This window comes from Trichoplusia ni, chromosome 1 (genome assembly GCF_003590095.1).
Source record: "Trichoplusia ni isolate ovarian cell line Hi5 chromosome 1, tn1, whole genome shotgun sequence".
Lineage (NCBI taxonomy): Eukaryota > Metazoa > Arthropoda > Insecta > Lepidoptera > Noctuidae > Trichoplusia > Trichoplusia ni.
In genome coordinates this window covers 22,294,238-22,306,131 of record NC_039478.1, presented here as the reverse complement: position 1 = coordinate 22,306,131, position 11,894 = coordinate 22,294,238, and the positions used below count along the sequence as shown (strand labels likewise).

Below are 11,894 nucleotides of genomic sequence, written 5' to 3'. Positions count from 1 at the left end.
ACAACATATTTAGCATGATACAGCCGCCGCGGACGCGAACTCCAGCGAACTCTTTCTCGGAGAACGCTACAATTGACGACATAGATCCCTCGTCAGACCTCGGCACGTCCATCAGAAACAAGTGTTTGGAACTGGAAGAGATCCTCCAGAGCCTCAAGTCTCGGCTAAACCACGTCGTACTGGACGAAAACATAGTCCTCAGCCCTGAGGCCAACTCGATGGAGGCGCAACTAGAGCACGATCTCGACACAGACTGCCAGGAGGACTTGTCACTACAGGAGTTCCTGGAGCTGCTTCACTCGCAAAACAAAATAAGCCCGACAGGAGTACAATGATTGCTCAAAGGACCATCCCATAACTTATTCCTAAGACAAAATTAACATGAATTTATTGTGTGCAAATTTGAATTTTAGATTTTATTCAAATACTATTAAATATTCAGGCCTAATTGTTGGAGTATTATTTCATAGGCTAATTCAATTAAACAAAATTTAGTATGAAAATAATTATATTTATAAACAATAACAATAGGTAGACATTATCACACTTGTACTTAGTATTGATGAATTGTGAAAGTAAACAGATTAATCATCGAACATATTTTGAACATCAGTACTGATAGTCAATTCAGCGGAATTAGGAATGGTGTCGTTTTCATAAAGCTGGCTATCTTCATGACTGAGTTCATCTTCATAGGTGCTTGCACTATTTTCTTCCTTCAGTATAAAAACTGACTTGCTTCTCCATAATCAAACATAATACTTGGTTGTTATCACATTTAGCCAAATCTGATTTAAATTTACGCATCCAATCATTGTAGTCTTTAGGGTCAGACTTAAGAAATTCAGATCTCAAATGTTTCATAGCATCTAATGCTTTAGTATAGTTTCCATCAATATTATTGTAAATCAAACTTTCAATTGCTTTTATCATTCCTGGAGCCAACTCGGACAAAGGTTTATTCTTGCCTTGAAGCACTTTGAAGTCTTCAACAGGATTAATGGTACTTATTTTGTGAATGTTGTCAACTTCATTCTCATTAATAGGCAATTGAACTTTCGGCATGTTTGGAATGTCTGTGGTATCTGGTTGGAAGTCACCAAGTGGTGCTTGAATCTGATCAATATCCAAGACAACATTCTTGTTTTTCCTCTTCTTCACTTCTACTTTGTTTAATGTGAATAAACTCTTAATTTTCTCTATAGGTTTTCGTGCATTCTCTTCTAGCAAGGGAGGCACTTGGAAGAGACTCATGACTTCCTCTCTTGGTTTAGGTAAGGGTTTACCAGGATTTAATGCTCGGAATGCTATGCAATCTAGCACATACTGGGCTGCAGGGCTGATACACTCAGCTATAGGGAAAGCTTCCTTATCATCATATGTGTCATCATAAGCCTGCGTCAAGTCCATGGCATTAATTAAATCTTTAAAAGCATTGACTTGTTCGGGGGTGCAAGAATACTTTTTTAAATTGGTTGCTGGGAATGACATTTGCTTTATCTCCTCCTTGTAACTCAAAGCAATCATTGAGAGACAGACATAATTATTTGTATCAATAACAGGCATTAATGCAAACATTTTGGGTGCATTATTATTGTTGTGAACTTTTCTAACAATCCCAACAAGATTTAGTTCATGCAGGCATTCCACAAGGCATCTGATAGCTTTCTGTGCATTCTTATCACCTTTCCTGGCAAATACATAAGACAGACCATCACCAGTTAAATTCTGCCAACTGATATTATCAGCATGAGTGAAACCATACACAGACAGGCATTTCTCTCCGGGCTGGTACAGCATTGTTTTATCCAAGTCAGTAAAAGGTATGATGGTTTGGCCATAGTGATAGCCTTGGATTTTATCCTGAATCTTAACAGTACTTTGGTTTTCTGGATTAATGTATTCTTTTCTTTTTTCCACTGCTTCAAATGTGCTGGCTGTAGATGTAACGGGATCTTTGACAGCTTTTTTCCAAGTTTTGACAACCGGTTCATCTCTGAGTTTGATGAATGTAGATACAGGGATTTTTATGTTTGGGCCAATACTTAGGTCTACATTCCAAGGTGAGGCATTGACAATTTTCTTTCTGTGGAAGAGTAGTTCATGCTTCATGATGCTGTCTAGTGTTGATGTTGCACCATCTGTAGCCTCCACAAACTGTCTGGCTAGAGCAGTATCTTCACTGTCATTCTCCTTGGAGTATATGTCTGGACCAACTACAAAAACTTCATAGCCCTCTTCTTTGAAACCATTCAAGACCTGAAAATTTGGATGAAATTAAGAAAGAATATAATACTTACATGCTGCTTTCCAAAATTATGTCTTCTGGAAGAAATTTCTCTTCAGGAAGATGTTTGAATGCTTCTAACAATTAATTAAATATTAATTTTTGAACTACTAAACACATGCTTTATAAAGAATAATAAGTAGTTACTTGCTACCAAGTAGTTACTCCCAAATAATAATGAATATCTGACAATGCATTCTGTAAAATTAAATGAGTTTTCTGCAGCAATCACTATGAACCACTTATTTACTTGACAATGTATATATATATGCAGAAATAATACTAAACATTTATTTAACACTTGAAACATAATTACCTCTTCAAGATTATCAGGATCAAATGAGGTCTTCCTTTTAAAATTAGTCATTCAATATTATTTTCTTACTTGCAAACTTCACACCACTGATTTATATTCTTATAATAATCAGCTGCTACTATTAATGAATCAAACCAATCACCTCTGGTTTCTGACGGCTGAAATAATGGGAGAAAGTAATTATTAAGTTGAAAGGTATAATAATATTTTATGTAATACTGCAGGCTGAAAATTATTCAAGATGTTATAAGTTCTGTAATGTTCGAAAGAAATTGTCGCAAAGATGTTTTTATTTTTAATAATACAATAATCTTTGCAACAATTAAGTTGGTCTGATGACTCTGATTAGAATCTCTTTTCAAATTGAGTAGAGTGCCATTTAAGTTAAGGTACATGTTTTGTCCTGAACTTATTGGTTCAGTTATGTACGTAAAAAGTTGGACAATTGCATTTTTTATACACAAACATATTAAATAAATAAACGAATCATCATTGATGTTTTAAATTACAAGTATCTTTTTATTTCAACCAAGTTTTTAGACATTACTCACCAAGATAACCACCTTCTTGAGTAACTTATCAAATGTAGTTTGATATTCATAAGTGTACAACAAGAACTGCCTTTTATGTTTATCTCTTATTGATCATCATTGTTTGTTTTCCCTTAATAAATAAATAAACTAAGTATTACCAACCTTGTCCGGTAAATTCCTTATCATTTTCCAAGTAGGTGTCTGCATTTCAGATAAAACTTCAATGTGTTTAAAAGCACCATCATATTGTTTTGCCCATATTATTGTTGGTTGTTTTAGAACCTAATAGAATGACACCGACTAAGTCTTTACCATCGCTTAATATTTTGCGTTCTATAATACGACCTGTGCATCCTTTTGCTCTTTCAAAGAAACTTTTTTCATTTTCTTCTTTAGTGTTTACATTTCTTCCTACGTCCAGTACGATCATTGTACCTTGAGATAAACTGCGTGCCATTTTGTCACCTGCTTATAAATACTATTAGCAGATTTAATTTACTTTTTCTTATTTTTGTTTTCCCGGCAAGTATGTAAAATTTTACTACTATAAAATCAAAACAAGTAACGACAAGTTTGACAGTTTTGACACTGTGATGTCATTTATAACAAATATATGAGCTAGATACTGGCTTTTTCACACATCTGCCGTAGCCTCTGAATTCAGAAGCCAGAAGTACAAGGTAGAAAAGACTTCAAAATTATGGTAGTTTAAGCTAAGTAACCTCATGGTCGCTCGTCGCTCGCAATCTGATCACGCGTTTTTAAATTTCCCGCGTGCGATTGCGTGCGGTTACGCCTTAATGAGGTATTCTTAATTTACGCTGCTGTATTCCAAAACTGAGATCATGTTATAAAACCACTAACATTCGCTGATAAAACATTTTTTGATACTAAATTGATTTATTGATTGGTTCATTACATTTATTGCACGTAATTAATAATTTTATATTTGACACCAATAAAAATATTTTATAGAGTTATTTACCGATAAAATATTGAAATTTAGATTTTGATTCAGTTTGTTGTTGTGTCAGTCTATGAAGTGTAAGATTATAGTATCATCTGTGGTAATAAAAAAGTTAAAACCCTATCGTCGATCGATTGTTTATTGTTGTTGTGTCAGAAAATAAAATAATTGTTTACATTAATAAAAATAAGAATAACAAATACTTACAATGATTATTTATATTTGCCTCGTTTCTTTTATTTTCTGGACTGGTTATAAATTCATGTTTACTTAATTTCCCTATATTGGCTTATATCAAAATGTGAATTAATTATAATTTGTATGCCATAATAGTAGAATAAATAATGCGATAGTTATCAACAATGTCGAATTTTGCAAATAGAAGTAAGATCTTCAGTGAAATGATGAAGTTTTCTTTTCACCACAGAGCATTTTATTGTTACCTGGGAATGAGTGTTTGGATCTTATTTTTAATCACAGGTATTTTTATTGCACATCAAGTTGCCAAAAAGTAATAAATAATATTAAATTGTGATTGTTATTTCTTATATTCTTTTATGGGAAGTAGTATCCACCCAGGCCTCATAACAACCTTTAGTAAAAAAAGTTTTGTTTTACAATTAAAAATGTGTTAATACAACCTAAGTGATACTATACCTCTTTTGCATTTTTGTGATATCCATATGCATTTAATAATAAGAAATGAAATTGTCTGTACTTCCTTTGTTTAGGTACATTAAAAAGGCTTAATAATCTTGGCGTACTAATTATTTTAAATCACTCAATGTTAAATAAAAAAAAAATCATAGCTATAATCAAATGAAGTTGTATAATTTTTTTCAGTAATGTATAAATACATGTCATTGGGGGAAGAAACTATTGCAGTGAAGAAAGTCATACAAAATGAATACATATCTAAGAGTGATGCTAAGTTCAGAAGGATTTACCTGAGAGCCTGCAGCCCACCCGACAGTATAGTCAGAGGATCTGAAGGTAGAAATAAAACTTTATTCAAGTTAGACATAAACACCTACCTATTACTTTTATTAAAATAAAACTTTTAAGAAAAAATACCTATTGACTTGTTAATGTCTTAATCAATTTTTATTACTCATGTGTAAGAATATTCCATGTATTTCATCTTATATACAGAGTAATTAAATAGGTTAAACAGCTTACTCTGTTCAGGAGCTATGTTACCACAGACGGACAGACAGATAGATAGACAAAGAGTTATGTCTGCATCAGAGTTAGGTCATTTAGTCAATATTTTCTGTTTAACTATACTAAATAAACATGCAAAAATGTAGTTTAGAATTTCAGTACCAAAACTAACAATACATTCAAATTTTCAGCTGTTGTTGACAGTGACACATGGTTGCTACAAGGCGCCCTGGTTGTGACCCGACATGGGGACAGGGGACCTTTGACACACCTTAAAAATGGAGACAAGTTACCCTGTGATGCTCATCCCCCCTCACCGCTACTAAAAAGGTATTATTACATAGATTTACTATTGTATGCCTACAAGGATATCTTTTGCCCAAAGAGAAAGCCGAGATACAGTTTGATGCTGAGTTAAGATTAACTCCTTGTCTACAAGATGTCAGCCAAGGGGTCAACCACAGTTCCTTGAAACAGTCCAACTTCAGTGGTTACGAAATATATTATGTTTGACGTATGACGTATGTTTGTATGAGACTAGATAGTGTTGATCGAATGTGTATTATTATTGTTGTAAAAATGTTTACCTTCATCGCTAAACCGCCGGAAAAACATTACACGTTGCTAGGCCCAAAGAAACAAGGCCAGAGTGGCGCTGAGCAGGCGCGAACATTCCCGTGGTTCTGGCTAAAGTGCGAAGCGTTTCACTACGGCAAAAAAAGAAAGGCCAAAAGCCAAGCTGAAGAAATAATTAGCTTTAACAGATGGTGAATTCTTCTTCTCTCTCTAGTGTAAACGTGTGTACATGTATACCTGTAAATTGTATCTGTAATAATTTTCTTGATGTACCAGTTACGAGGAGTACGTGGCTAACGCCAGTTCGTCGGGTCGCGCGTGGTGGGTGTCGGTGGCGGGCCCCTTCCACAACTTCCCGTCGCTGCCCGTGCGCACGGCCGGCACTCGCTGCGCGCTCGGACAGCTCACGCCGCGCGGCTTGCTGCAAATGATCACTGTTGGTATGTTGAGTCGCTCGTTCGATCCTCGCGTAGGATAAGCATTTATGTGAGCCCCGAACATTCTGGGTGTCTTTGTGCACGTGGTTTGAATATTTGTAATAGCCCGGGGGACCATGACTAAATTCCTTATTGCGAGAGTAGTTTTCTTTAATGAAATTCCTTTATAAAGAAAGGTTAATTTGAGGGCAAAAACGCGAGTAGTTATTTTTGTTCAGAATGTGATTGTTAGTAGTTCTTAATTTTGTATAATTCAGATATTGTTCTGAAAGAATTAAAAATGTTGTTTTATGTTTCTAGGTAAAATCTTAAAGGAGGCTTACGGGGAGAAGTTGAACCTGGATGTGGTAGATCCTCAAGGGAAGAAAGACTCAGGTACGTAGTTTTCACAAGAAATTAGGTTTTACCCTGCCTTACTAGGAAATGTGTTACGATATGGGGGAAATACTAAAATAGAAGTTCGTATTTTAAAGTTCTATGGTTATTAGTTTAAAAAAACAGGACAAAAGCGCATAACACGCATTACCCTTAAATTTGTAAGGTAGCTTGAAATTTCGTCCAGATTGAAGAGGGTTCGGTCTAAGGGGTATCGTGTTACCCTAGTATCTGGGTTGAGAAGGCCAGATAGTCAGTTGCTCCTTGTAAAACACTGGTATTTAGCTGAATCCGGTTAGACTGTAAGCCGACCTCAACATAGTTGCTGATGTGGTGTGGTGTGGAAACTGGAAAAGCTATATTATGATGCTGATGATGATGTGGTGTGGTGTGTGATGCTGCAGGGCTGGTGGTGTCGTACAGCACCCGCTACCGGCGCACGTTCCAGTCGCTGGCGGCGCTGTGGTGGGGCGCGGCGGCGCGGGCCGCGGGGGCGCGCGCCGCCGCCGCTCGCGAGGCGCACAGCGTCGCCTTCTGCTTCCGGGACTGCGCCTGCGCAGCGCATCATGTGCTCAACAAGTAAGAGGAACCATCATACTCCTCATGTTTACTACCTTTGATAAATTGTGGATTTTTTTTTTGGGATACACAGTACTTGAATTTTTTTGGGATATTATTTGGTTTCATTGTAGATCTAGCTTACGGGAGTTGCAAGTACGGGAATGTGCTGTAGGCTTGTCCTTAAAAAGTCTTAAACCCAACGTCCAGTTAGCAATTTTTAAGTTTACTTACATTAAGCACTAATGCGAACGTTAAATTATACCTATACTATAAATAGGTATTTTTAACTATGCCGCTTTTTCTCAGTTAAATGCGTAAATTCCTAAAAACATTTTGCAAAAAAAAAGAAAATCTGTTAGGTCTAGACGTAAACGACAGAGGGTAGTTAATGAAAAAAGTAATCTTAACTTATTTTCATTTCAGAAAAATACACACCGCAAATAAGAACCGCCTGGACTCGCACCCCGCCATCAAAGAACTGGTTAAGAAGCTGGCGAAAGTTTTATTCGAATCTCAAGAGAAAACGGAAGCAAGCGAAGTAGGTGGCGCCCTCCTTGCCTACATGTGCCACGACGCGCCCTTCCCCTGCACAGAGAAACCCAAAGCACCGAGTAAGAAACTCTCATTAGACAAAAAACACACAAAGTTACGCGAAAACACTGTTCCTTCTAGAAAAGTCCTAGACGTCGACATAGACACGCTGAACATGGAACTAGACTACATAAACAACCAAATGGACTTCAACAACGAGATAGGCAGAAAGGCAAGGGACATCATAGGCAAATATTACGATACCAAACAAAAAGCACCTCTAGATTTCGACGCTCAGATGGAAAGGGAAAAGCTGCTGTATTACCAGCAACGGTACTTAGACAATGCCGACGGGTACGAAGATGTCGTTATAGTCAAAAAGAATTTAGACGCAGATTTTAATTTCCCGAACGACGCACGAATGGATACGGACTTTGACGAAGATTACAAAGAACCGACACCAGAAAGCTCCGAAGACTTCTGCATCAAGAAGGAACACGCCATGTCTGTATTCGCGTATTTGGAATGGATCTACAGACAAGACGTCAAAGACATTAACAACAGACGAAGAGGCTTGCTCGTTGCTTACGGCTTGATACACAACATCGTCCAAAATATGATACGAATGATCTCCGAAAATAAACCGAAATTCGTCGTTTACTCCGGACACGACAAGACCCTACAAGCGTTAGTCTTAGCGTTAGGTTTACACAACTACCAACATTACAACATACAATACGCATCGAGACTGATATTCGAGGTTTACAGAAAGAAGGATTTACGCGACGAATTTAAGTTCACGAAGCGGAAAGCTGTCGCACAAGATTTTTACTTCCGAGTCGTTTATAACGGAGAGGATGTGACAAATAAGCTTAGTTTTTGTAAGACCAGGCAAAATATTGTCATGAGAGTTGTAGACCCCATAGATGATGTGAAAACTTACGATACATACCTCTGCTCTATAGAAAACATAGTCAGGTTTATACATGATGATTATTTTGCGACTTTCAACGTTACTAATTACAAAGATGCTTGTGCGAGCTATGGGAACTCGAAACATATTTATCGATAGTTTTAATCACGACGACTAATTCAGAAACTTTTAGAATGTTTATTTATTTTGGTACTTATTGACATATCGTGTTTGGGTGTATTGATTTGCAACTTGTTTTTATAATCTGACATTGACGTACTGATTGAAAATATAGATCAAAGCGTCATTTTACTTGTAAGGAATATTATGATCGGAGTATATAGGTTAGCTGGGAGTCATAGGAAACGGAGGCTAATAGGAATCTTTTAAATTATCCATGTTTCACATATTGTAAGGCCTTTTTTATCGAGTATAAAAATATGTGGAAATGTCATTTTACATTTGTCACTATTTCCCTATACCGAGCCATGATCATAGGATGTCAAGAGCTGTAGATGATGGCAATGTTTCTTAACAAAAAGCTGTAATTTTCAATCTGGTTTATATTTGGGATGGAGGCTACAAAGTTACAAATGAATATACTGCAATAAATAATAATTTTAAGTTAATTATTTCTAAGTAAATTCAAGAATCAAGAGATTATTTATTATTATTATTATAGAAATGTGAGATTATTTATTGTGAGATTACGTTCAGTCGAATTAAGTCATTTGTCAATCATGAAGTTTATCCGTTTAGGTTTTTTTGCCACGACCGTGTCATGGACGTATACATATCAGTCAACATTTTAACACCCCTGCTATAGTTATCGCTTGCATGTTGCAGATGGGTGAATACAGATTCATTATCGTCCTAGCCTTTTCCCAACTATGTTGGGTTCGGCTTCCAGTCTAACCGGATTCAGCTAAGCACTAGTGTTTTACAAGGAGTGACCTGGGCAATACGATCCCCCTTGGTTACACTGGTTGTCAGACTTTTCAAGCTTCTGACTACCTGTAACGCCTGTCAAATATGTAGGAATAACAGCCGGGACCCACAATTTAACTTGCCTTCCGAAACACGGAGGAAGTCGTCATGACAAAGATGGCCACCCATCTACGGACTAACCGCATCAAGCGTAGCTTAGCCTGTGATCGATTCACTTGTGCGGTTATAGCTTAGCCACGAGCTTCCTTTTAATTGTAGTTATAGAGGCATATCACGTTTAAAAAGACTTACAACCTTGTGATGTATTCATCCGTTTAAGTACTAATTTCGATCTCGTTTTTTTATATTACTATTTATTTTAATATTTAAATGTTTTTTATCTTAACCTAAATAAGTTAAATTACTATCATTAGTGATGGAATAAAAAATATCTTAACGTTTGTTTAACACTAAAAATGTGAATGACTAGTCCAGTCTTAGTGTGGGATACTCTGTAACCCACAGAGTGTCCCAGTGTACTGACTTCACACACACATACGCAAGCGATCCCTAGACTCTGGCGTTATCAGCTAAAAAGGCTCGGGGTGTTTTTATTCGGTGAGAGTCTAATATCCCCACTCCGTGCCCTCCACGTTGCTTGAAGTCATCAGATTTTCACCCTGAAAAACAATAAAAAGAATGGTCAAGTGCCTGTTGGACTGGGACTCTGAGGGCTAGGTCCAATAAGTCCTATACATAAACTTGTAAAGAAATAAGACTGCTTTTGATTACTTCTGTTGGGTTCTGGACATACGGACCGCATCTCAACTGCAATACGATCGCAAATTGCAAATCATGTGCAGTTGAGCTGCAATTTGATTGCACGTTTGGTTTCCAGTTCTATTGCAGCCGCATGAAAACTGCAATTTGCGGTTGGATTGCATTAAAAATTCCGTCTGTATAAAGCCTTAGACTTGAAGCTGACACTCACATAACAATAAAAAATAATATTAATAACTATTTTTATTGCATCATTAATGATACTAATAGAAACTAATGCCATACATATCTTATACTTTATTTATTAAGAAAATCAAGACTGCACCGTACTTGAAGTAATCATATAATTTTAAGTGTGAATGATTTTATTCATTTTATTATATTAAGTATTTATTGTAAGCCCTAAGTTGGGCCACAAGGACTAAGAGGAATAAACAAATCTTTAATACTAAATATCATTAAAATTGTATGTTAATCAATGATTTACAGTTTTCAACCTTACTGCTTTGGTGTTAAGGTCTATCATATCCCTCTGTAATTGTTAGGTATATACTAAAAATATTGGTACAATCATAGGCCGGTAGATATACTATATACATACCTAAAAAAGTAACGCGACTGACCAATGAGTTGTACCAATAAAATAAGTTTTATTGTTGCCAGTGACGTGTTAAAGAGAAATCTGTGTTTCTTCATTAAAAGTTTAACCCAATGTACAACAAGGCACAACAATTATCTGAAAACCATATGATTGGGCCAAACATTAAATTTAATTCCCTTTTTTTAATAAATTATAAACCAGTGTCATGACTGTGTCTATACTAAAGCATTTTAAGAAATTAGCTATTTAGGTACCTATTAATATTTTGGTTTTTTCCAAGTTTCATATATTTGGGTTATCGCGTCGTAATCATAGTGATCCACCTCAATCTGTCATCCAGATAACTTATTTAAATTTTAACATACACATATCAGATTACAGCTAAATCATTGATTACTCGCTATTATGTTTACATTTTGTAATTAATTTGTTTACTCCTAACATATCATAATAATTGTCATTTTCCGAGAAAGTATATATTTTGAAAGTTGATTTGTTTAAAAATGTAAACAATGAAAATATCCTCAAAAGATAGTGCATTTAAAGAGAAATTTTTATTTGTTAAAATGATGATTCATTTGAATGTTGTTGTAATAATACGTCGTTGATCTGAATGTTAATGTCTCTGTGTAGATTCAATATCTTAGTAAATACTTAACTACCTTTCAAAACATCTGCTAGACCACAAATTAAATCTGAAGCATACGTATTTATTGTTTTATTATGCTATTGATATTTTATTCTTAACAATTACTTATTTTATTTTGAATATCCTATGAAAATAACTGTTATATAATATCATTTACTAATAGTAGCAATATATTGCGCATATTCCAGTAAAGACTCTGGGCTGTTTTGGGTCGGTGTCAAAAATTACCGCTATGGTTGTTAACCAAAAATACTCGTCTCACTAGTTCTAAATATTC

At 35.7% G+C, this 11,894-nt stretch overlaps 3 protein-coding genes across 3 annotated transcripts in view; 2 read left to right on the top strand and 1 right to left on the bottom strand.

Annotated features, from left to right (window-relative positions):
• LOC113492402 overlaps positions 1-335 on the top strand; it is a 14,379-nt gene extending 14,044 nt beyond the window's left edge. Inside the window, exon 10 of the mRNA XM_026869894.1 lies at positions 85-335. Coding sequence (XP_026725695.1) covers positions 85-335 — 251 coding nt within the window. The remainder of the gene's footprint in view (positions 1-84) is intronic.
• A 370-nt stretch (positions 336-705) lies between these two features.
• On the bottom strand, positions 706-2,654 carry LOC113492316 (X-ray repair cross-complementing protein 5-like). The gene is made up of 2 exons (XM_026869807.1): positions 2,604-2,654; positions 706-2,259 (listed from the first exon to the last, which is right to left on the bottom strand). The coding sequence occupies exons 1-2, from the start codon at positions 2,652-2,654 to the stop codon at positions 706-708; spliced, it is 1,605 nt and encodes a 534-aa protein (XP_026725608.1).
• Positions 2,655-4,305: 1,651 nt separating this feature from the next.
• On the top strand, positions 4,306-9,594 carry LOC113499474. Its single transcript, XM_026879979.1, has 7 exons — positions 4,306-4,583; positions 4,947-5,096; positions 5,459-5,597; positions 6,120-6,283; positions 6,581-6,655; positions 7,060-7,234; positions 7,640-9,594. The coding sequence occupies exons 1-7, from the start codon at positions 4,466-4,468 to the stop codon at positions 8,817-8,819; spliced, it is 2,001 nt and encodes a 666-aa protein (XP_026735780.1). The 5' UTR covers positions 4,306-4,465; the 3' UTR covers positions 8,820-9,594.
• The last annotated feature ends 2,300 nt before the right edge of the window (positions 9,595-11,894 follow it).